The sequence below is a fragment of the Gouania willdenowi genome, unplaced genomic scaffold (genome assembly GCF_900634775.1).
Source record: "Gouania willdenowi unplaced genomic scaffold, fGouWil2.1 scaffold_294_arrow_ctg1, whole genome shotgun sequence".
NCBI lineage: Eukaryota > Metazoa > Chordata > Actinopteri > Blenniiformes > Gobiesocidae > Gouania > Gouania willdenowi.
Genome location: NW_021145054.1, coordinates 57,256 through 85,022, shown reverse-complemented (window position 1 = coordinate 85,022; position 27,767 = coordinate 57,256). Strand labels below are relative to the sequence as shown.

At 37.5% G+C, this 27,767-nt stretch overlaps 1 protein-coding gene across 1 annotated transcript; it reads left to right on the top strand.

The window, feature by feature from the left end:
• The first annotated feature begins 9,894 nt into the window (after window positions 1–9,894).
• LOC114459308 (uncharacterized) lies at window positions 9,895–27,751 on the top strand. Its single transcript, XM_028441597.1, has 7 exons — window positions 9,895–10,425; window positions 10,826–11,807; window positions 15,833–16,016; window positions 16,256–16,326; window positions 17,769–17,892; window positions 24,573–24,692; window positions 27,744–27,751. Exons 1-7 carry the CDS (start codon window positions 10,031–10,033, stop codon window positions 27,749–27,751), a joined length of 1,884 nt encoding a protein of 627 aa, XP_028297398.1. The 5' UTR covers window positions 9,895–10,030.
• The last annotated feature ends 16 nt before the right edge of the window (window positions 27,752–27,767 follow it).

Here is a 27,767-nt window from a genome sequence, read left to right as displayed (position 1 = left end):
AATTCTTTATTGAAAAGGACTCTAAACCTTTAATATCACACGTTAAATGGTTTAATACACTTCAGTATGAAATGCGCTATACAAATAAATTTGCCTTGCCTTATGTGACATGGCTTTATAGTATTTCACTCTCATTTGTGCATAAAGGTGAAAACCTATGTGCAAACCGCTAAAATGTCTCTCGGTTGGAGCGGAGCGGCTGAGCACCGGACCTCTTCCCCAGTTTACTGGCTCTGAAAGCTGTGTGTGTGTAAGTGTGTGTGTGTTTGGGTTTGTATGTGTGCACGCGCTTTTTGTTTACTCAGCATGTTCAAAGGGAGAGTCCGAGAGAAGTTTCGCTTTCATACCGGAGACTTCTGTCCGTTTCAGGGTGATGGTGGACACAGAAGCATGTGTGTGCCCCACCTCCGCTGTGCACCTGTGAATACAGACTATAAGCAACAGGATGTTTTGCGATGCAACAGTCAGGAAATATGTGTTTGCTCCTAATGCTAATGTAGCAGACAGCAGGGGGCCCCCTTCTCCAATAGTGCCACTTCCTGCCTCATGGTGGAAGTGGCCTACTTAAGTCTCCCCTGCACCTGGCGATCAGTCTTGACTGCTGCTGGATGGTGACAGAGCTTCTGTAGAACTCCGGTGGCAGCTAATTTCCCCCGTTTCTTATTGCAACTTTAAGATTTTAGCCTGCTACTGTTTTGTTTAGGGTTCATTTTTAGGGTTTCTTTTTGGTTGAATTAGAGTTTATTTTTGTATCATTTGGTATTTTTTTAGAAATCCTTAACTCTGCACCAGTTATGTTTAGCAGTCCCTGGGTCTTTTAGTTTTTTTTCCATTGGGTGTGCTTGGGAGGGGGAATTGGCCCGTTTTCTGTTTTGCACTTGGGATTTTTGTTATTTAGTGTGTTTGTGAGTAGCATTGTCTGTTTTGTTTGGGGTGGGGCTTCCTCCTCTCCAGCCGTTCTTGTTTGGTTCTTTTCTTTATCTGCCTTTTTTTCAGATTTCGTTTGGTTCTGGCCCAGGGGCTGCAAGATTTTATCTTTTAATTGTACTTTTAATATGGCCATGTTAACCTACACTGTTAATCCCTAGAAATAAATACTTAATATTTTATGCTTACTCCTGGTCTTTTAAATAAACCTTGAATTGCATATATTAAAAGCACTGTCTCTGCTTTTTTTTTTTTTACAAACGTATCTCTGTGTCCTTTGGCTCTCTTAGTGCTTTAGTTATTTTTTGGTTATTGATTATTTTAAGTTAAATACCTCAGGTCACACTAATGCTAATGGAGGTGAGGTCTGTCTCCTCAGCTTCATCTCCAACTCTCTCGTAGTCGACACAGCTGCAGTTCAGGGACTAAATTAAATGGCTGAGCTCACATTTACACCAGTGCTCGCTCTGCATCTCATTTTGAAAAATGTGCGTGCAACGTTATGTTCAGGTACTGTATGGAAATAGCCAACTCTTCCACTCCCACAGTCACAAAGGCTGAAACATGGTCCCGTTCAGGTCTGTATCAGGTAGTACTAAAGGAATTTGGACGTTACCTAAAAAACAAAAACAACCTGAATTCATATGATCGGATCAGTAGTTTTGTTTTTTTTAAACTCACTGATCCGTGATTGGCCCAAAAATCCTGATCGCGTAAAGCCCAATGATATGTGAAGTGACAAAACCATCAACCCCCTTCATTCATGTGTTTAGTGCACTGTTAGACCCTGTGATTTAAGCACCCAACCCCCCGAGGGAAGGGCCCAGAGAGCTCCCCGCCCGAGACCCCAGCAGATTTGTTATTTAACATTATTTAAAATTCAAATTAATGTTAAATAATGACACTTGCACAAAGCTGTAGCCTTTATATAACAATTTTACTTCTGATATATGTGATCATTGAGATTGTGGATAACAACCATATTGTTTTAGACTTAATTGACAGTTTTGTGGAAAAGATTGCCTTAACTTTATCAATTAAATCCAACGTTTTATTTCTTAGTGTACTGGAATGTAAGAAATGTGGGATACAGTACGTGGGGGAAACTAGTGGTTTCTATACGCCCACCAATACGACGTCACCCTGGGGAAGAAAAGAACACCTGTGGTGATGCATTTTTGTAGACATGGACTGAATGCACTGAAGGCCCTGGTGGTGGAAAGTCAAATCTAGTGGAGCATTGGGAAAAGAGAGAGAATGGAACACAGTATAACTGTTCTCATTCAATATGAAATGTGAAAGCTGCTTCTTATGGCTCAGCTCACTAAAAAGATTTTACGTTGCTTCAATTAATTTATGAGCTAAAGTAATGTAAAATGATTATGTTTTTGTCTTCTGTCCCCTCAGAGACTGAACACTACACTGTGTTCATGCAAATCAGGTTCCTCTTAATGTCATAACAGTTTTCTGTGTATGTATGCAAATTTGCTCTGTCACCAAAATGTGACTGCAGGGTCAATGATAATTTATTTAATGATAAAATTAACTTGGGGTGAAAAAAGCTGTTAAGCTTTAAGATTTAAGACTTTTTTGGGAGCTACAGAACCAAAGGAACATGATGTCCCTTCAACTGATATAGGAACTGGTGTGACCCACAACATGGAGTTTTACAATAGAGTGTGTGTGTGTGTGTGTGTGTGTGTGTATGGTGGGTGAGTGAGTGTTGGGGTGACCTTTCACACTTGGTCACATACCGGAAGCAAGAATATACATGTTTTCACTGAGGTGAGAATTGGACCTCATGTAAGAAAAAAACACAGAAAAATTATACTTCTATACTAAAATTCATGTGTGTGCCATCACTATCTCGTAAAAAACATGTATCTTATCACAGGGTTCCGATATTATATTATTGGTACCCATATTTTTCAGATGACTGTAGGCTAACAGTCTAGAAAAAAAAAAATCTATTCCGTAATTTGCAGATTCTCCCTCAAATATCTTAAATTATACACAATTATAAAATGCACTAAAACAATTTTAGAAAATATTTTTAAAAGAGCACTTTGAATCACCACTTTTTGGGGGTTTTTAGTTAGATTAGTAATAGAATAGTTAAAAAAAAAAAAAAATAGCATAGGGTGTCCTCAACTCACTCCAAACAACAGAACAGAAAGTGAACTGATGGTGTTGACTCTCTGATAGCACACACTCAACTGAGCTAAAGACCTGCCACCCCCTTATATAGACTCTGAGCTACTGATTGGAGTCAGCTGAGGGAGAACATCACAGGTGCAGCCAATAGCTCCTGATTGGTCCTCAGAAAACCTTTGACAATCTGTCCAGAACAATGTGTGGAATAAAACCTGCACTGCCATGAACTATTAGGGAACCTCTAGACATTCTGTAACGTACAGACCACTATTGTCTGGGTTTTTAAAAATTTATTATTAAGATACTAATAGTTGCATTTTCAGATATAAAGCGTCACAAGAAGTTGTTAGTAACTGTTTAGAAGTCAAATACACCTTTGCTCTACTACTTGACCAATGCAGGATGTCTGAGGCCTATGGGGTCCATAAGAGACAGGGTTCTACTGGTACATTGTCATGTTTCAGGTCATCCACAGGGTTCAAGGTCCATTTCAAAGGTATTCAGTGTTAGTTGTTGTACTGTCAATTAATGCTTAAAATTATTATTACTTCTTTTGAGATTGATCTAAAAAGATGTAAGACTAGCTTCTAGGGCTGGTACAATACCCTTTTGTCCCGATTTGATTTTAATCCCGCTTGTTGGGTGCAGATTTGATTAAAATTGTGATTCTGATTTTACAAGTATGGAAATTCTACACTGTAATTTTGTACTTAATATGTATCCTCAGGCTTGTAATATTGGATTAATTATTTCCATTTACTATAATGAGAACAGTATACCCACAAATAATGTTTTTGTGTGTATTTAATTAGATTCAGACAAATCTGCTTCAAAACAGAAGCCATGTGCAGAAGGTAACCAGCTTGGACGTGGTCTCGTGGTTCACCTTAATCCAGCTCAAAGTAAGTGTTATTTAAGATTTTTTTATGTATGGTGCTTTCTCTGTAACGTTTCTTGTGTATTTTATCAATTATACAGTCCATGGTCAAATTGTTGTTTTATATGCTTGGTAGTTCATGTCCAAATTCATGTTACTTCTAGCAAAAACTAGCTCCAAACCAGTGGTGAAAAAGGCGGTATAGGAGCACCAAACGATAGAGGAAAAATTATGTATTTATTTAGTCGGCGCTTCCCACATTCGACACCCCAGCATCAGCATACTGTAGCTGAAAGTCCCCATAAGATCAGAAAAACACACGTATAAACACCAGGAGCCACGAGGCATGGCTGATGTGCAGCTTCTTAGGCCCTGTCCACACGTAGCAAGGTATTTTGAAAAACTGTGATATTGTTCTTCCTTTTGCCCTATCCTCTACACACACACGCACAAAGGTTTATAGAAACTCCGACCAAAGTGAAGATTTGGGAAAACTCCGCTTTTGCGTTTGGATGTGGACACTGATAACCAGTTAGCACCAGGTGCTTGGTCCTGGTGCGGGCGATGGTTTCAGTGCTGCACGGCCAGTCGCTCCCTGTTGCGTCGAAGCGGGCCGTCGGGTCTCGTCCCCTGGACCGCATGGAGTGTGGCTGGTGCCGCTGTGCTCTGCCGAGTTGCCGTGGGGTGGTGCGGGTTTCCAACCGCGATGCTGGGTGTGTGACGTCTGCGCCATCAAACCGCTATATGGACGTGTCGAGCTCATACCAGACAGACATGGACCGGGTCTCTAACATTTTTAGGCAGGTGTGCAAAGCTCACCTGGGGTCACTGGGACCCCAATACATAAAGCTGCCATCGACAGAGTGACGTCCATTTCATTGGAAGATAGCACATGCAATGCTGTGGATGATTGTTTTTCTTTTTCTTTAAACGATGTGTGGACGTAATTTGTACGTGTCCACTGTCACTGAGTACAAACTGTCACACTATAAAAGGACTTGACTGGCTCAACTTAAGAAAAAATTCAATAAGGTAACAATTTGCAAGTGTATAAGAAGTTTGTTTTCAGACAGCACAGAGAATATTTTTTTTTTTGTACATTTTGAATATATTTATGTTATTTATATAGCTGATAATTGATCACCGGCTGTACTATGTAACTTAAAATGGAAGTCTGTAATAAGTGTTAAATAGAGGGTTTTCACCGCGTGTCATCAACAACGTCATGACCCCGGAAGTAGCCAACCTGGAGGGAAGCCACAATACAAACAGAATAGAGATACACAAGTAAACGCCCATTTTTGAGAGAAATTATTCCGGAATTATTGCCGTGTTTTTTGCTGCACCAACCGGTCAAACCGTGGAAAACATTTGTTGTTTTATAGACTGATAAAAGTCATCACAGATCAGGAGAACAATGTTAAAAGTTATCAGAGGAAAGGAGGCGCTATTTTTTCACACATTTTTTCGGACAATTTCTTGTCAGGGAAGTGAATTTGATTGGAAATAAATTGTTAAATAATGTTTTAATGTAATGATCAAAATATGATTAATATCAAGCAACTGCATGTGGCTTTATTGACTTAATATAATTACATTTAATAGCCTGATACCGTAGCATCACCACAAATGTATTTCTCATTGTATTCCATATAAATACATTTTACTGTTATTGTGTAACTTACGTTTGTTTGTTGCACACGCACTGATTAAAAAATACCCATGCCTACAGGAACCTGGTTCATTTAATGGCCTATATGGATGGCAACAGAGCCTAAAATACAAAGTTGGTAACTACAGAACCAAGCTGCGTGGCCATGGAGTCCCTGAACTAATGATAAATAGCTGCAAACGTAAATCATCAAACAGAAGAAGAAAGAAGAAGGCTAAATGGTGTGAACTTAACTACTTCCCTCCAATCCCACCTGGAGAGACCACAGAATCCCTTGAAATAATACGACAAGAGTTGACAACTGAGGTCCTAAAAAAAACAACAAACAAGTCACAAATGACATGATCTGCCAAACCTTCAGTTTAATAAGACAAGAAGTCGTATCACAACAGCTAAGCATACAGACAGTCATGGATCGATGGCCAGCCCTTTTTGATGCTAGTCAGGTATGTTTAAAACTAAATAAAAGTTCAACGAACGAGATATATTTGTACTGTCAAATAATAATTTCTGCAACAATTTAACAGACATAAAGACTGAATTTATTTGTTTGATCTTAAGCCGTTATTGATGGATTGGGGTGGCTGGGTTTGTAGTCAAATAAATTATGTAATTTAGAGACAGATATTGAAATTAACTCAACATATCGGGCCGAAAATATTAGCAGAGCTTATCCGCCTCCAGTTTGTCTTAATTCTAAACAATTTGCATTGACCATTAAAAATGCATCAATGTCTAATAGATTTCTCACTCAAATAGAATCGTGAGGAAATTGAGGACACTCAGCAGGATAACTCCTATCCATTGAAGGTCGTCAAAGTCGGTGACGTGTACAAGATCCACATTGATGGCCTTCAATGCATCACAGGTTTGGGAAATGTAGCCAAGGCCTCCTGCATTCTTGTTGGCGTTATACATGCATTGGACTTGAAATACCCACCCAAGCTTCAGCACACATTTGAGACTTTTCAGAGATTACTGTTTGGTCTTAGTCCTGTGAAGCCAACACCATCCGTGAGATACAATTCACTGTTAAAAAAGCTCTCTTAAAGTCTCCATGCTTACATTAGCATGTTGGAGAGCAGGCACCTTTATATTACTGCTGCTGTTAGTAGATAAAGCCCACCTTTTATGTGCCAGGGAGTAGCCAATGTTGGTCTTTGTTAACTTTTTTTTTGTTCTAAATGAAAATTTCCTAAGCAGATGTTCATGAGTGTGTCTAAAGGTTATTAGACCCGTTTACTGTTTATGAATTGTGGTGGGTGCGAGCGCAGCTTCAAGTCTAGAAAATACGACGTTGTATTGTTTACAGGGCAGCCAACACTTTCACAAGTCAACACAGGTCAACATGGCCAATATACACGTGCCTTACCCTTGTTTGAAGATTAAAGCCTTTAGAATCCAGGTGGAACGGTTTCAAGACAAAATCTGCCTGAGTTTTTCATCACAGAGTCAGTTTGAGAAAGCAGGAAGACAGAAACAGACGTGCAGACGAGAACACATCACATAAAAAAGGACAAAAAAAAAAAAAAAAAAACCTTAATGAAAAGATGAAATTATGAAGAAGATGAGAATGTTTGACAAGGGAAGAAACGAGGTTTGATGTAAAATTATCTGTGTTCAAATCAGGGGACGGATCTGGATAAGCAAAATGCTTTTTTCCGTCGCCCTTTCCGGCATGCAAAAGGACAAAAAAAAAACCAATGATGTGATTTTGCTCTGAATGTCAAAATGAATTTCTGTGACTGCAACCATGTCGGAAATGAACTGAATAAATAAATAAATAAAAATAAAACACATACATACACAGCCCGCTAAGCGCAAACTCCTTGGCTGCATCCAAGTTCAGAAAAATCTTATGTCTTAAAGACCACTTGACCAAACCTGGAGCAACACACACTGTGTGTGTTTCTGTCTTCAATAAATTTGCCTTGCCTTGCCTTGCCTTACACAACTTCTGGTTTAATCTCCACGCAGGAGATGCAAAGGTGGAATATGGGGGAGTGCAGAAGTACAATAAAGTTCCACAACGTGATGAATGCTTCCATTTCCTCCAGTTTCTTCAAGAGGTTTGTATTTATGTACAATTTAAATTGGTATAGACTAAGTGAGTGTGAGTGAACAACTTGAATTGGTGGTTTTAATAGTTTATGACATTTCAATTCTCTTAATTTCTTTCAGTTATGGAGAAATTCAGCTTTCAGTCTCAACTCTTCACAGAGGGTGGACTTATCCTGATCAACACTTCCATGCATAATGCATTGAAATAAAAAAAAATAATGAAAATGCTGTTATTTACATTGACCAGCTCACATATGACAGATAAGCAATATTCTAATGAAAGTGAGAGCATGTACATTGTTCCACATTGTTACATGTTTTAGAAATTGTTTTCTAATTGTGATGCATGTTTTGAAATAAATGTATTTCAGAAAATCATTGCCTCTTAAATGTTTATTTCCCAATGAATTTCTAAAAGTTAAAAACAAAATGTATATCTTTTTTAGTATTATTTACAAATAACTCTTATGTAGTTAAAAGACTCTAACACTGAGTTAGTGTTAAATTATTAACTCCAGACAGATTTAGTATTTGACACTTAATTAGAGTTAAGGTACCAACTCTCCAAAAAGAGTTAAATTAACACTCTCTGGTCTGGACCCATATAGACACTTTAAAAGTGTTGAAATCAAATCTGACAGTGTTAATTTGGGCATGCTGGATTTGCTGTGTACAGATAGCTACAAAAGTGGCATTTAGTATAGGGCTCTATAAAATTCGCGTTAACGGAATCGACCAATAAAAACGGTTAAACGGGGAAATGTACAAAATCGGCATGAAACGCCGTCACCGTGGGACAAAGAACATTTTTTATGGGGAAGTTTTTCTGGGGACCGCTTATTAGGTGCCCCGCCCTCTCTCCTCCTGTCCTGGCTGCATTAAACTCTGCCTAAATCACCACAAACACTGTCTAAAAAGCAACGCAAATCATCACTGACTCCTAACTACAGAGGCTCCAGTGCACGTTAACTTTGCTGTGCCTGTGAAGCTCCGCCCATTTTTTGTGTAGCGCAGCCGCGCTCTGAAAATGTGATCAGCTTTAATCATCTTCACCTGCTCAGTGTTCGAACTGTTGTGCCAGGTTAACTAAGAATAACTCAGTCCATGTTGTCTTTTAGTTCTTTTTATTCCAACCTTTTGTCCGTGTCTTGTAGGTAAACATTCACAGTCAGCAAGCTACCTCAAGTACAACAGTTTCAGTGGGAACTTCTGGTTTACAAAATAAAAGTCCATTGGAGCAACGCTATTAGAATGCTACATTCTAACAACTCATCAGAGCTACAGTAAAATGCATGTTAAAATAATGAATTAATAAACAATTAACTAATGAAAATCAAAGTTTATACTTGATTTATTTTTTTTATTTTTTTTTTAATTCATTGTTTTGTTGTTTTCCTAAAAAAAATGTTTGGTTTTCTTTTGTTTTTTAACTTCAGTGTATTGCATGGTGTTACTTTCGCCCTGACTATGGGGGACAAAAGTAACAAAGTGCAACATCTAGTCAACGTCAAATTCCACATTACACAGAAAATAATTTAAATTAGGTTCATTTAAACTAAGTTGATGAGAACTTAATCATTAAACCTGATCAGATTCAGTAAATCATTGATCCCTGAGAGGAAATCAGGTGACATTAATGCTGTTCTCATACTTTGTACATGTTCATACATGTTCTCATCTTTATATGACATATAAATAATTAAAAAATAGTGGCCATAATAACCCATGTCATTACAATTATATCTACCTTTTAATTGTATATACTTTATTTTTGACAAACATTTTTGTTTAATTATGAGGTTTTTTTTTATTTATTATTTATTTATTTATTTATTTTCTTTATTTTGTTTTTACTTTGTTTGTTCGTGAGACTGTTTTATATTTCATTTTCAGGCAGTTTAAATTGAATAAAATAGTCTAAAATAAAATAAAACATTGGACAACATTCAACCTATTCCTCAAATGCTAATAATAACCAATGAGGGATTAACAAAGAACCCCCCCAACACACACACACACACACACACACACACACACACACACACACACACACACACAATGTGTAAACAAACATAACACAGAACTCTGTTGTCATGACAACTCTGTTTACATCACTCCTTGCAACAGCCAATAGAAAAAGAGTTATCTCCTGCTTTCATGTTCTAAAGCTCTTTCATCTTCTCATAGAGCTCACAGTGTTCACTCGTGTTCCAATATAAGCAGTTCTTCAGCATCTTTTCTCCATTGATCACTATTTCTTTGACATTTCCTTGACTCATTTACTTTTGTTCATTATTATCTGTATATTTCCTTCTCTGAGTGTATTTTTCTGAGCATCGATGGAGCTTTTTCAAGAAGGCACCTATCGTCCCATCGGGGTGCTGTTCGACACTCCTGTTTATAGACAGATTTTTCAGAACTGTTGGCATATGCCCTCCTACAAAGTTCATGTAGCTATGGTGGCTGAACTCCTGAGGTTACAGAAGGAGAACCAACTTCTGTCTGAGGTGACTCCTGAAGACATGGCTCGACACCTCCATGTAATGAGCAAACGCAGTCTAAGGGTGCAGCTGCTGGACTTTCAGCTGCAGGAGTACGATAACGATGATGATGATGAGGTTAGGATGCTTCTCAGCATGGCGAGGGAGGTCAACGACAGCATGAGGATGAGGGATATTCAGCTGGATGCTCAAAGGCTGATCAGCGCTCCAGAGCTCATGCCTCCAAACTTTATGTGAGTTACATACAGAGGTGTAAAGAGTAGTGATATATCCTACTCAATTACAAGTACAAATGCATTTCATTGTTGTCTGGTCATTTCATTTTTTATAGTTTCACAATGTCCATTGATCATTTTAAATGAAAAATAATAATCATTTTCTCAGTAATGATTGGGTTTAAAAATGCAACGATTGACTTTATTTCTTGAAAAATGTACTGAAGTACATGTAAAAATACAGATTTAGAAATATACTGAAAGAAGCACAAGTACCCATAAAATCAACTCAATTACAGTAACATTAGTACTTGTAATCCATTACTTTCACCTCTGGTTATATTTGACAGACATTTGCACTTTAAACACCTGCTGCTTTGGGCTGTTTTGAAGCTAACTTTATGATTTCATTTCATAGATCAGCAAAGATGATGAAAGAGGCAAAGGCCATTGGGGAGGCGCTCACTGAGAGGCATCAGCAAACCTCCTGCTCTGAACATCTCCAGCAGCCCCGGGACGTGGTTTTGGACGTGGTTCCAAAGGTGCTTCAGGGCTTGTGGGTGCCTAAACCAAGGTTGTTCCTCACCATGCCTTCCATGAAGCTGGATAAGATGGCAGTTGGAGTCACCAAAGGGGTAGAAGATGGTGTTCTAGCTGCCCTAGGCTCCACCACACATGAAGTCAACATGTCCCGCTCAACCAGGGATGAGATGATCACCTCCATCATAAAGACACTTCATGAAGCCTACCCCAAAGACATCAGGAGGAAGATGCTGAACTCATTTTCTCCACAGTTGATGCACCACGTTGCTGAAGTTACAGCTGAACAGATCACGGCTTTGTTTCAACCTCGGGGGAAACAAGAAGATACCATGTCCCTCCCTGAGGAGCCCACGACCCTCCATGAGGAGCCCAAGTCTCTCACTGAAGAGCCCACGTCACTCCCTGACGAGACCACGTCTCTAAATGAGGAGCCCACGTCACTACATGAGGAGGTCAAGTCTCTCCCTGAAGATCCCACGTCACTCCCTGAGGAGCCCAAGTCTCTCACTGAAGAGCCCACGTCACTCCCTGACGAGACCACGTCTCTAAATGAGGAGCCCACGTCACTACATGAGGAGGTCAAGTCTCTCCCTGAAGATCCCACGTCACTCCCTGAGGAGCCCAAGTCTCTCACTGAAGAGCCCACGTCACTCCCTGACGAGACCACGTCTCTAAATGAGGAGCCCACGTCACTACATGAGGAGGTCAAGTCTCTCCCTGAAGATCCCAAGTCCCTCCATGTGGAGCCCACGTCCCTCCATGATGAGACCACGTCTCTAAATGAGGAGCCCACGTCCCTCCATGAGGAGCCCAAGTCTCTCACTGAAGAGCCCACGTCTCTCCATGAGCAGTCACCAGTGAAGATGGAGGAATCTCGAAAGAAGAAAAAGACAATATATATATATATATATATATATATATATATATATATATATATATATTGTGTGTGTGTTATGTGAACTTTCAAGTCCCACCTGTACCCATTGCCCCCCAAATAATTCTGACAAATAACACGTTAAAATGTTGAACCAACAGGGAACAAGTAATATAATTTTTCATAATAAATCAAAAACTAAATGAAACTCATCTGAATTAAAACAAAAAACACATGTAAAATGTGCAGTAGAAAACCCCCAAAAAAGAAATGAATTCAGTAAAAGTATGAAATCAACTAATGGGGAATAAGTATCATCAAGTATATTTCATAAATAAATCAAAACTGAAAAACTAAATGAAATTATTTACCTGCATAAAAACAAATGTAAAAGTACAGCAGTCCAAATATTCAGGAAACAACAACACTTTGTTTGCAATATGTGCCAAAAAGCTTAAGAAAACAAAAAAGTAAATAAATGTTTTAAATCAGATAATAAAAGTTTGTTTCTGGTTCCACTTCATATGCTGACGTAAATCATTATGTTTGCATTTTAGTTCCACGTTACATTTTGATCCCAGTCACATTTCTAATGTAGTCTTTAAATAATGATCTTTTCATTTCTGATACATTTTAGGATTCTAAATTTGCCTGGTAATGATCTTTATTGTCGATGAAGAAGGGTTTTTAAGAAGATTGGCATGAAATTGAAAATTTCCACCTGTCATGTTTCCATTCTCTACCACACACGTTGAGAAGCACTGCTTTACTAACAGACCTGTCTCTCCTTAAATGTACAAACATTTAGCCCCAATTCTTTAGAATTGGGGCTAAATTTGGGTGAAAGTTGCAAATCTGTAACGCATATGGTTGAGTTGTTATGAAATTTTATAAATTTGAACTTTAGACAAGAAGAAGAAGAATGTATGTATGCATTGGGTGCTGGCCTGGCCCGTCTGTCAATTTTTAAAAGTCCATGTGGCCCCTGAGCCAAAAAGTTTGCCCACCCCTGCTCTAAAGACACATACACAGCCATGAAAACTTTAGCATAAATGCCACACAAACACTCACTGTGTGCACGTTTGTGTGCGTGAGTATTGTGCGTGTTCAGCACCGCTGCTGTCCACTGAAAACATAAGCTTTAACATAATTACATTTTCCCGTCCTTTCTTCCATCAACATTCCAAACTAAAGTCCTGTAAGTATGATGTCTCACACTAAGCCAGGGGTTTTCAACGTTGGGGTAGCCTGAAATGTCTAGTAATAATAAATTAAAATGATATTTAAAATGAAAAAGTTGAACTTTTAAAATAAATAAAAACATTTAATTAAAAAAAAAACAACAATTTTACTCCTTGACAGTCCACGGCTCCGCCGTGGTAGGTTAAATCAGGGTTGGTCAACATTGGGGTCACCTGGAAATAAAATGGAGTCACCTGAAATGTCTAGTGATGATAAAATAAAATGAAACAAAATAAGAAACTGATTAAAAATTCATTTTTACAATTCAAAATTGTTTCAAAACATATTTTTTTGAATAAAAATAAATGTTTTTCAAATTAATAAATAATATTCTTTTGAAATTAAAAAAAGGAATTTTAAAATAATTTAAATATATATATATAAAAATGTAATTATATATATTATAATTCTACAATTCAAAAAAATCTTAACATAATATCTCAGAAATAGATATCAGTCCAGGAAGAGGCAGAAAATGCTTAAATAATTATATTTAAAATATATAAATATAATATACATATATATAGTCAAGCCCAAAAGTATTCATACCCCTGGCATATTTTGACTTAAAGTTACTTTTTTTCAACAAGCAAGTTTTTTCTTGATTTTAAATGACACAGGTGTCTCCCAGAAGATAACAATACAATGTACAAGAGACATCATTGTGGAAAAAAAATCCTAGCTTTTATTTACATTTGAACAAAAAGTGGCATGTCCAAAATTATTCATACCCTTTGCAAATGGTCAGTGTTTAGCAAATGCAAAGTTCTACACCATTCCAAACAGTCCAAGCTGTTCTAAAACATTCTAATGACCCTGATTCATTAGAAACAGCTGTTTAATCAACTCAACAGGTGAAAAACAGCAGCTCTCTGCAGTTGGTTTGTGGACAGTCATGGCTAAGAAGACAAAGGAGCTCAGTGAGGACCTGCAGCTGTGCATTGTGGCTGCTCACAAATCAGGAAAGGTCTATAAGGCCATATCCAAATGTTTTCAAGTTCCAGTGGCTACAGTGCAAAGTATTATTAAAAAACACAAGACGTTCCACACTGTGGAAAATCTTAGCAGACGTGGTCGGAAGATGAAAGTGACATCTGCGCTGGCCAGGAGGATAGTGAGAGAGGTGAACAAGAATCCAAGGATCACCACCAAAGTCATTCTGGTGAATCTGGGCTCTGCTGGTGGCAACATCTCAAGGCAGACAGTCCAACGGACGCTTCACACTGCTGAGTTCCATGGACGCAGACCAAGGAGGACACCACTTCTCCAGATAAGGCACACAAAAGCCTGTTTGGTTTTTGCAAAAGCTCATCTGGACAAAGAAGATGACTTCTGGTCCTCTGTTTTATGGTCAGATGAAACAAAAATTGAGTTGTTTGGTCACAATGATGTATCCTTCATTTGGTGTAGAAAAGCAGAAGCCTTCAACCCTAAGAACACTGTCCCCACCCCACTGTCACATATGGTGGTGGAAACCTAATGTTTTGGGGGTGTTTTTCAGCCAATGGACCAGGGAACCTAATCACAGTAAACAGCATCATGAAAAAAGATGCATACATCAAGATTCTCAACAACATCATCAGGTCATCTGCAGAGAAACTTGGCCTTGGCCACCAGTGGACATTTCAGCAGGACAACAACCCAAAACATACAGCAAAAGTGGTGAAGAAATGATTAGCAGACAAAAACAGAAATGTGTTGCAGTGGCCCAGCCAGAGTCCTGTGGAGGGAGCTGAAGATCAGGGTGATGGCAAGGAGACCCTCCAACCTGAAAGAGCTGGAACTCATCGCTAAAGATGAATGGGCAAAAATACCAGTGGACACATGCAAAAAGCTGGTCAACAACTATAAGAAGTGTTTGATTACTGTAATAACCAATAAAGGCTTTTCTATTATTTATTGAGAAGGGTATGAATAATTTTGGACATGCCACTTTTTGTTCAAATGTAAATAAAAGCTAGGATTTTTTTTTTTTTTTCCACAATGATGTCTCTTGTACATTGTCTTATTATTTTCTGGGAGACACTTGTGTCATTTTCATTCAAGAAAAAACTTGCTGGTTGAATAAAAGTAACTTTAAGTCAAAATATACCAGGGGTATGAATAATATTTATAAAACACCTTACACACAATCTCAAACAACTTCTATAGTTTCACTGTCAAATCTAGTTCAAATAAAATGCATTATATAAATATCTGAGCCTACACTTATTACTTTGTGCACTGATACTTGCTACTCTGTATTTGTAAAACAAAAATTACACCAATTTTAGAGAAAAAAGTCTCTGGGTTCACCAGAAATTTATGATATAAAATAGGAACCACTGCACTAAGCTGTCAGTTCATTGATGTGACTTTATTTTATGACTGTGTAATCGGTTAATCATGAACTTGTAACTTTTATAACTCAAACTACCTCTTTTTTTTCATTTTAGAATGGCATTGCAAGATTTGCTGAATGGCCGACGCTCTGGCCCCTTTAATGGCTGCTGCCCCTGAAGGTGAAGGTGGTGAAATTAAAGGAGGAGGTCAGGGTAATTTCTTGGATGAAAGACAATGATAATGTGGTCCCCTTGGACCAAAAGAAAAACAGAGTGTAGCACTCAGCGATGGCGTGACAGTGGTGAAGACCACCTTCTTTGAAGAATATTCCCAGCAGGTAACTGCTGAGAATACCTTCTACATGAAGGGCCACAGCATAGTGGGGAATGAGCCCCCTGCCACCTTAGGATAGTGAGAGGAACACGGTTCTTCACTGCTCCTCAGATGCAGGTTTCAAGAGCACTGGAGGATGAGGTGAGCCTGCTGCTAGACCCCCCCCCCTCTCCTGGTGTCCACCTTGCCACAGTGCAGAGCCAAACAGGTCTGCTCACTGTGGAGGACAATGTGGTGATGGTTTGTCATTATAGAGTCACACACTACATTTATCCTCACACACTCACCACCGTTTGTAAGTATGGCTGTACATTGTGTAGGTTAGTGAAATCACACACCTTTAGGTCATGGTTGACAACTTCAGTAAACAGTAAAGATTAACTTTTATTCATACACTCATTACATGATGTGAACTTTTAATGCTTTGAACAATTTGGTGCCTTGTCATTGAATGTTCATTTCACGACAAGCAGCTTTTAGTTGCAGTAGAATAGCTTCTATTTGACACTAACATCTCCCTATGTTCTTTGTTAGGTGGAACCCGTCAGGATGAGGGAGGGGGTGTCAGGCCTGCAGTGCCTCATCAAAAGCTGACCCTGGAGCAGGTGAGATCTTCTGCTTGACTTTGTAGGAGGTCCAAATTAGATTGTATATTTTATGCCTATATCAACACTCACTGTTAGACACAAAAGCAAGACATTAACAAAAAATTCAAAGCATGTTCGACCACATCACAGAACAATCACCCTTTAGGTCAAAAGCCACACTTTATGCACACCACCCAGCACATGTCCTGCTCTCTGTGTTAAGATTAAAAGTACAGTTGTCCTTATTTATATTTGTTTATTTATTACTTAAGCAATATTACACAAAAGGTTGCGCTGTTGTGCTGAAATCACATTTGCCAGATGACAAATTAACTGCAATGTCTTTATTCAAACACCAGATGGTGCACTATAAGTGTAGTGGCTACAACATTTGACCACAAGGGCCACACAGTTAGTGAGAGTAGTGATAAAACAATGTTCATGAAGTGAATAACATCACTTCCCTTGGTTATTTTATTTTTTATTTTATTGTCTGAATAAATGAAGTAAAACTAGTCCAGTGAAAGGGTTGTAACTATAAACTATGACATAAGAATTTGCAGTTGCTGTATTTTATTAGAATCTTAGTATTTCTTTACAAGTTGTATTGGTAAAGGACAGTTCAATAAAAGTCATTATCTAAATGCACCAAAATTCTTCCACTAAAATATAAATTAGACATTTAAATTTGTAGATCATTATTATACAGGTCTATCCCACTTGAGATCAAGCTGCACTGTATGTGCCCCTGAGATACAATGATTTTGACACCTCATGTACTTTAATTTTTAATGTATATAGAACAATTAAATGTGAATAAAATTGACAATGAGAGCAAAAAATTGAAGCTCTGTTTGTTTTGGTCTCTGCTGTATTTTTGGGTTGTAGGTCTGCAAAACAAAGAGTTATGCCATGAGAAAAATAATATTTGACTGAGGATTTATAACTAATTAAACATCTAACACATTTTTGTTGTAATAACCATATCAATCTGTCGTTTATCAAAGTTGTCATTCATTTATTGATTGTTCTAAATGGTAAATCAATGTAAATTGAAACATGTATAATTAAAAAAGCATAACTTCCAGTGTAATATTGCTTTTATCCAACAGTTCTACAAGCACATTTTATTAGTCAACAGTATTAAGCAACAACAGATTATGATTTGTTTATTTAATCATTTATTTGGCTCCTCCAAAACAAATAGATCCACAACTGGAAGGGAGACGAGGCTGTTGCCAGGCAACACAAACATTTTCTATTAGAAAGCCTGAACAGAGGAGTGATAACGTGTGTAAAAAGTCCCAGTGCTGTTGTTACTCTGGACCAAACACATTCCATGAGTGCTGATATAATCAAATGACTTGTTTGGAACTAACTGTTGTTTAATGTACATTTACAATTTAAAAATATCATTAACTGACCAATACATTTACTACTGCTGTCACCCTCTTTTATAGGATGGGACCAGAGTCATCATGAACCTCTGGAGAGAAGCTGTCCTGTTCCCCATCCTGCAGCACAGCAGGATTAAAGTGACCCACCTAAAGGGTGTCACTAACCACTATGGCTTTCAGCTGCAGAGTACTAACAGTACTGCAGTACATGTAAATATTCATTTTTGTTTTCAATAGGATGATTGGTTCTCTTCCCCTATGTACTGTATATATATATATATATATATATATATTGAATAACAGACTTGCAGAGTGCGCAAGCGCCGACTTCACATACTCGTTGTTTTGGGACAAAGTAAACTTCCTGACATTGTTGTGTGGAGTATGTGCGCTCCACTGCAGACATCAAAGAAAATAATATGTATCATTGAGACGATGTCATTGTTTTAATATTAATTATTCTGTATGTTTTTATGTATAACAACAATAATAAAATATTTTATGTCAAAATAAGGTATGAATTCTTACTTAATAATTAAAGTTTTCAGGTATTGAATTAAATTCATAATAATTCTAAAAAAAAATAATGATAATAAAAATAAGCTAAAAACTAATAAATAATTCCATATAGATTTTGGAAATACTTTAGGCCTACAAACATCAATAATAATAATAATAATAATAATATAAAAGTTGTTAAGATTGTATATATCTTACTCTCTATGTGACTGTATTGTAAAAGTTGAGTGTTATAACACATGTTCTCCCCTTGAGGGCGCTCTCGTACTGTATAGTGTTTAACATGTGTTCAGAGAATAAAGTGTATCCTCAGAGAGGACGTTGATGATCAGACCTGATATAAGTGTCGTTCATGTTCACACATAAAGGACTCCTTTAAGCTCAAACACCTTAACAAAAGTCATTCTACGTTTTAAAAAAGGATTTTTAATTCTCAATAATTACATGTTTCCATCGAACTATTTAAAAGGTTGAAACCTTGCTATTTAAAAATCATTAGAAATTTATGTTTTGAGTAAATTCCGATTTATTTTGTTTTTTATTTGATGTTTTGATGTTTGGTTTTTGATTGTCAATGTTGTGTATTGTGTTTTAATCCATTTTTGTTCCTTTTTGTCTTTTTTTTAAATTAACAATTGAAAACACCATAAAACAGTCGCATATTTACATGTGTACTATTAATATATTTATTTATTTTAATTTTTTTAATGATTTTTTTTCTATTTAATCTATATATATTCAAATCTGTTTTGAAAAAATCATATATATGAGCTCTGAGACAAAGCACAGGGCAAAGGTTGTTCTAGTTTATAAGGTTTAAACTCATTTTATTTTTGTGGGGACATACGGCCCCATCTATAAACAAAACCTCAAAAACACTGTCAGAGTGAACAGAACCAGACCTCCACTATCTGACCTGTGTCCATAGATCTGAGAGACCTGCTGGGTTCATACCTGACTAACATGTCACTGATGTATTCTGGACCAAACCCATTCACACATTTATACACCAGCATCACAACTTTAAAGTCTATTCTGAGGCTGACTGGGAGCCAGTGTAAAGACTTTAAAACTGGACTAATGTGTTCAGACCTCTTTGTAGATTTATTTACATAATCCATGTATCAAATATAATGTTATTGTGCAGAAAAATGATTGATTCAACAGTGGATGTTTCAAGCCTGTCCAAATTCTGTCCCTTTCTGGTTCATGGTGAGCAGAGGACAGCGCACAGTAGTGTTGTGTTCAAGACCACACTATCCCAGACCAGAATGCACCGAGACCAAGACAAGACCAAGACTTTCTGGAGCCGAGACCAAGACCAAGACCATAAACATTTTTTTTTTTTCAATTTAAAAAAATGTTTAAATAAATAAAACTATGACAAGGTTCAACAGTTAAATAACATTCTCTCTTTAATTATACTTTATTTTAAATACATTTGACGGACAAAAAAGGTGCCTGCAAAAAATTAACTAAAATATTAAAACTACTACTGCTACTGATAAATTCACAATTATTCTACATATTTGAAAACAAGATTTTTATGTCAGCTGAATGTACAGCAAGTGTTTAAAAGTATTTCTGCCAAGAAATAATGATTCTTAATTCTGATTCTTTGAGTTGTGCAGGTCACAGATTTCACAAGATAATTTTTTAGTTTGAAAAAACCTTTACACAGGTTATTTTTATTAATTCACTTAGTTGATATAGTTTAATTTGGTTGCTGTAATATAACTAGAATATTCAATTAACAAAGGTTTCCAACTGTAACTGTAAAAGTGAAACTTTCTGAAATAAAACTACAAACAAGTTGTCATCAGTGTAAAAAACAAAGAGCTACAGGTGGATGTGAAACTAAATAATTGTTGAGAATTATTATTATTATGGATACAGTAGAAACAGAAACTATAAAAAATAATTATATTGTGAACCTGTTTATATTGTGGGGAACATATTATATACATAAATGTAAATGAGTCTAAAGCCACAAAAAAACACCACTTTAAAAAGATAATAGACTAATATAAGACGTCTTTACAGTTATTTGACTCATTCTGCACTAGTGCAACTTGTGTTGATGACGCGCTGGTGACGACATAATCCAAGATGGCGGCGGCCCAGACTACAGCTGATACTATGTAATAAAAGCCTTAAAAGACATGGATATAATGAAAAGAGTGGATGGAGAGAGACATAAACATGCTGACACACACAGACACACACAGACTTATTAAACACACACAGACTTATTAAACACACACAGACTTATTAAACACACACAGACTTATTAAACACACACAGACTTATTAAACACACACGGACACACACGGACTTATTAAACACACACAGACTTATTAAACACACACAGACTTATTAAACACACACAGACTTATTAAACACACACACAGACTTATTAAACACACACACAGACTTATTAAACACACACAGACTTATTAAACGCACACAGACTTATTAAACACACACACAGACTTATTAAACACACACAGACTTATTAAACACACACACAGACTTATTAAACACACACAGACTTATTAAACACACACAGACTTATTAAACACACACACAGACTTATTAAACACACACACAGACTTATTAAACACACACAGACTTATTAAACACACACACAGACTTATTAAACGCACACAGACTTATTAAACACACACAGACTTATTAAACGCACACAGACTTATTAAACACACACAGACTTATTAAACACACACAGACTTATTAAACGCACACAGACTTATTAAACACACACAGACTTATTAAACGCACACAGACTTATTAAACACACACAGACTTATTAAACACACACAGACTTATTAAACACACACGGACTTATTAAACACACACACAGACTTATTAAATACACACGGACTTATTAAACACACACACAGACTTATTAAACACACACAGACTTATTAAACACACACAGACTTATTAAACACACACAGACCTCGGTAAACGGAACATGCTTCACCAGCCGGCTGGCACTAGGACCCAGAGGCGGAGTAAGTGCGTCCCCCGTACTTCACAGGCTGTAATATCACCAGTTTATCATTTTACCAGTTGTTAGAGCTACTGTCTTTACCAGGGAGATAATATTTATTACTGGTGATTGTTTTCAGGAGTTTTACTGGGATTTTTACTGGTGATTAGTTCATATCTCCTTCTGCTCCGCGGTCCAAACTGACACTGTAGCCACACACACACACACGAGTGTGTCACACACGTCACTCAGTCACATTAAGGAAGGTTGTGGTCATTATACGGGGTGGATTAAAGAATGAATAAAAGATTGTTTTATCCCGTTCTTCTCCGTGTTATTATCACATTATAAACAGATTTAAAATGATCAGGAATTCGTGCTGGTCTCTAACGGTCTTGAGAGAAAATCCCGAGTCTGAGACAAGACCAAGACCTTCAGAATTTGGTCTCGAGACCAAGACCGGTCTCGACCACCACAACACTAGGCATGGGTGTGTGGAAATGTGGGTTGGAGTTTACTGGTGATGATGACTGGTAAAGTTAATGTGTCATCTGTTATTGAGCCAATGTAATGTTTTAAGATATTATTTCAAGAATCTTTTTGTTTTACTAATTCCTACTGGTTATTCAGTCACTTGGCCTATTGTTGGATGACTTTATTCTGACACTTACTTTCTGTGACTCATTTAGGCCTACTGGGCCTGGCCTTCTTTTAATTGGCCTAATTATGCATTGGCATGTTTTCATGTGTAAGCCATAGTGTTGTGTTCAAGACCGCACTATCCGAGACCAAGACTTGCCCGAGACCAGAATGCACCGAGACCAAGACAAGACCAAGACTTTCGGGAGCCGAGACCGAGTCAAGACCAAGACCGAGACAAGCCGAGACCAAGACCAAGACCAAGACCATAAACATTTTTTTTTCAATTTAAAAAAATATATAAATAAATAAAATTATGGCAAGGTTCAACAGTTAAATAACATTCATTCTTTAATTTTAGTTTATTTTAAATACATTTGACGGACAAAAAAGGTGCCTGCAAAAAATTAACTAAAATATTAAAACTGCTACTGATAAATTCACAATTATTCTACATATTTGAAAACAAAATTTTTATGTCAGCTGAATGTACAGCAAGTGTTTAAAAGCATTTCTGCCAAGAAATAATGATTCTTGATTCTGATGCTTTCAGTTGTTCAGGTTTAACAGGTCACAGATTTCACAAGATATTTTTTTAGTTTGAAAAAACCTTTACACAGGTTATTTTTATTAATTCACTTAGTTGATATAGTTTAATTTGGTTACTGTAATGTAACTAGGATATTCAATTAACAAAGGTTTCTAACTGTAACTGTAAAAGTGAAACTTTCTGAAATAAAACTACAAACAAGTTGTCATCAGTGTAAAAAACATAGAGCTACAGGTAGATGTGAAACTAAATAAAACAAACAAACCCTGGAACAGTCATGTGACAAATTAATCAATTGTTCTTGTTGAGAATTATTATTATTATTCTGGAAACAGAAACTATAAAAATTAATTATATTGTGAACCTGTTTATATTGTGGGGAACATATTGTATACATACATGTAATTGGAGTCTAAAGACACAAAAAAACACCACTTTAAAAGATAATAGACTAATATAAGACCTCTTTACAGTTATTTGACTCATTCTGTGATGCGCGGCGATGACGCGCTGGTGACGACATAATCCAAGATGGCGGCGGCCCGGACTACAGCCGATATTATGTAATAAAGCCTTAAAAGACATGGATATAATGAAAAGAGTGGATGGACAGATGCATAAACATGCAGACTTTCACACAGACACACAAGGACTTATTAAACACACACGGACCTCAGTAAACACGGTAAAAGGAACAGGCTTCACCGATCGGCTGGCACTAGGACCCAGAAGCAGAGTAAGTGCGTCACCTATCCAGCCTTCACAGGCTGTAATATCATCAGTTTATCATTTTACCAGTTATTAGAGCTACTGTCTTTACCAGGGAGATAATATTTATTACTGGTGATTGTTTTCAGGAGTTTTACCAGTGATTAGTTCATTTCTCCCTTGCGCTCCGCGGTCCAAACTGACACCGTAGCCACACACACACACACACACACACACACACACACAGTCACATTAAGGAAGGTTGTGGTCATTATAACAGGGTGGATTAAATAATGAATAAAGGATTGTTTTATCCCGTTCTTCTCCGTGTTATTATCACATTATAAAAAAGGTTAAAAATAGCAGGAATTAGTGCTGGTCTCGAACGGTCTTGACGGAAAATCTCGAGTCCGAGACAAGACCAAGACCTTTAAAATTTGGTCTCGAGACCGGTCTCGAGACCAAGACCGGTCTTGACCACCACAACACTAGTAAGCCATCAATAAATATGATTGTAGTCCTCATTGCGAGGCTATTGTGGTGCCAATGCAATTTCTTTTTAATGTGTAGGTCTTTATGAATAATTTCAAGCAGCATATCTATGTGTTGAGTCAGTGTTATTGTAATTGTAATTCGGCCCCCTGTGGTCTCACTTGAAAAAAATTTGGCCCCCTGACCATTTTCACCCTGGCACCCCTGCTCTACATGATCAAGCTCCTGTGTATCTTAAAGACCTGGTAGTGCTCTATTGTCCGGGCAGATCACTCCGCTCTGAGTTTGTTGGTCTACTGGAAGTTCTAAACGTGTTTAGGAGTAGAACAGGAGGCAGAGCGTTCAGCGACCAGGCTCCTCCCCTTTGGAACCAGCTCCCAGTCTTACTACAGGAGGTTGCTACCCTCTATAACTTTAAGGCTAAACTCGGAGCGGCTCTACCCAATGCTGCACCCTAGGAGAGATTTTCTTTTGCACCCCCCCATCGGCAATTTACTTAATTCAAAGAAATTGAATATAATTGTTTTTACCATTGTCTTTAATGTAGAACACGTCACAAAATATAGATGATTAAAAAACAAGAAATAACAAAAATTTGACACATAATAATAATAACAATAATAATAATAATAATAATAATAATAATAATAATAATAATAATAATAATAATAATAATAATAATAATAATAATACATTTTATTTGTGGGCGCCTTTCAAAAACCCAAGGACACCTTACAAGTAGAGTTAAAATAGCAACAATAAAAACATAGAATTACAAAGCAGTAAATATAAAACATAACATAAACACTTTTACTAAAACCAATTATAAAAAAACAGAAGTTTTGCAGTGTGGTGGATGGAAATCAGAGTGAGTAGGCTTGATTGAACATGTGGGTTTTGAGACGTGATTTGAAGATGGTCAGAGTGTCAATGTTTCGGATGTCAGGTGGGAGGGAGTTCCAGAGGTGGGGGACAGAGCGGCTGAAGGCTCTGGACCCCATGGTGATCATGCGGACCGGAGGGATGAGAAGGCTGAGAGAGGAAGATGATCTGAGGGTCCGATTGGGTATGTTTATGTGGAGGAGTTCAGTGAGATACGGAGGAGCGAGATTATGGAGGGCCTTGAAGGTTAGGAGGAGAGTTTTGTAAGCAATGCGGTGTGTGATTGGGAGCCGGTGGAGTTGTTGGAGAACAGGGGTGATGTGGTGGATGAAAGGTGTTCTGGTGATGATCTGGGCTGCAGCATTCTGAACCAGTTGTAGTTTATGTAAGGACTTTTGGGGGAGACCTGAGAGAAGGGAGTTACAGTAATCAAGATGGGAAGTGACCAGAGAGTGGACCAGGATGGCAGTGCTGGATGAGGTGGGGGAGGGACGGAGGCGGTTGATGTTTTGAAGATGGAAGTATGCAGACCGAGTTATGTTATTGGATTGAGTGGATTTGGAACCAATGAGGAGAACCTCAGTTTTGTCACTGTTGAGTTTGAGAAAGTTGGAGGAGAACCAGGATTTGATTTCCTGTAGACAATCACAGAGGGAGGGGGGAGGAAGGGTGGAGATGGGTTTGGTGGAGAGGTAGAGCTGGGTGTCATCCGCATAACAATGAAAGTGAATGTTGTGTTTCCGTAATATATGGCCGAGGGGAAGAAGATAGATGATGAAGAGGATTGGACCAAGGACAGAACCTTGGGGAACGCCGGAGGAGAGTGGAGAAGGCTGGGATGTTTTTAATGAATGAACTGGGTGCGGCCGGAGAGATATGAAGAAAACCAGTCCAGGGGTCTGCCTGATAAACCAATGGATGCAAGTCTATGGAGGAGGATGGAATGGGAGATGGTGTCAAAAGCTGCACTCAGGTCGAGGAGGATGAGGATGGATAGGAGTCCAGAGTCTGCTGACATAAGGAGGTCGTTGGTTATTTTGAGTAGTGCAGTTTCAGTGCTGTGATGGGGCCGGAAACCGGACTGGAACTGCTCATGCAGGTTGTTATTGGAGAGGTGGGAGTGGACTTGTGATGCGACTGTTTTTTCCAGGACTTTTGAAAGGAATATCAATATCTTTACCACAAATAAAAATCCTGTGAATAAATAATAATAGCAATAAAATATTATACATACAACAATTAACATCAAATTTAAATAACCACATTTTGCAACAAATAAAATCTATACATTTATAATACGCAATAACTATATACAAAAGCTGTAAAAAATACTTGTATACAACTATTTGCAAACTATGTACAAAAAAAAAAAAAAAACTGACCTAAAGAAGGTCAAAACATAAATTAGGAATCACGTAATCTATCATTACATGAGAAATAAATTTTTCATATTTACAATCATCAATTCAAATTAAGTGCACTTATAATAACCAAAAGTATATTCATAAAATCATTGCAATGTTCAGATTGTTCACAATCATTATTTTAAGTTGGACAACATAATCATTTATTTTCATAATTGGGCCCATACAAAACCAAGGTTGGTTTACAAAATATACAAACGTAAGTTCATCAAGGAAAAAAAAAGGTGTAAACAATACATGAAAAGCGTATATCAAACCTATACTTTGGCTTTATTAACTTTCAAAAAGAAATAATAGTTTTCTATACCTTGACATAACTTTGTTAGAAGAAAAACAGGAAAATTAAAGATATATTTTTTTAAAGATTCTATTCTTAAAAACCAAACTGATTGATTAACTCAACGTTGAATACGATTAAAGGCTAATTCACGTCCATCCATTGATTTAATTCAGGACTTTTGAGCCGGTTCACGTAGGAACTTAACACAAGTGTGGCTCGGTTGCAGATCACCCAGAACTTAGAACAACCATGACCCCATCTTGGAGGCGGAAAACAGTGGTGCGGCCGGAAGGTTTTCAAAATAAAAGCAGTTCAAGTAACGTACTTTTTCCATAATTTTCTGGCGCCACGGCGCTCTGAGCATTTGTCAATACTGCCTATTGAGTGAGCCCGCCCTGGCTAAACTAAAAACCTACTTATTAGCAAAAGCATATATCGTATAATAGTGTTAACCTCTAGGAACAAAGCCCTGAACCTAAAAATAGAAACTAAAACCAAAATGATGTAGTAGAACAGCAACATTAAATTCAAACACAATCCACTATCTACACATAGCTCTAATGGGCTGCAATGGGTGAAGTCCAGTCAGACACAGTCGTGCAGGGTTGTAGACAACTCCTCCCCCAGTTCTGAACCTTGTATACCCACCACACTGCCAGTGTTTGGAATAACGGCGTTTAAAGTAACGGCGTTAGGTAACGGCGTTTGTTTTTCAGTAACGGGGTAATCTAACTAATTAATTATTATGCTGTTACAACGCCGTTACAATGCGTTACATGCATTGATTAAATAAAATGTTATCCGAAAGCATCCCCGGCTTCTGACTCGTGAGGAGGTGGGTTAAAAACAAGGTGAGCGATTATGATTGGCTAAGGCGACGTGCCAGCACCCGCGACCTGCGACACACACACACACACACACACACACACACACAAACACACACACACACACACACACACACTGCAGAATAGATGAAGCAGCAGAGATGGCGAGCGTGGAGCAGTCTGATGAAAAGTTGACATTTTTAAGGTGACGATACAAACACTACTTTAAATTAATTGTGGTCAAAGGCAAGAATGTGTGTGTGAAGTGTCATTATATCCAGGAGTGAAGACTTTGTCCACATCTGTTGTAAGCAACTCAAATTTAATGAAGCACCTCACGATACACGCATCTAAAAAATGTGAATTCTTTGACATAGAGCAACTTTTTTTTTTTTTAATAGTAACGCAAATAGTTACTTTCCTTGGTAATGAGTTACTTTTATTATAGAGTATTTTAGTTACAAACGCAGTTACTTTTTGAACAAGTAGTGAGTAACTATAACTAATTACTTTTTTAAAGTAATGTTCCCAACACTGCACACTGCTTACACACCCATTTACACTGATGTCCACCCATACTCATTCTCATTCCACTCACACATAGTCTAGCACCAGGTGTTTCCATGCAGTAGACCTGATAATACTGTATCATGTTTTTTCTGCAGTCAGTGCCTTCTCCTCGCCCTTCTCTCTCTTTTCTGTTTCAGGTTCTTGATGCTGGAGCTAACAGT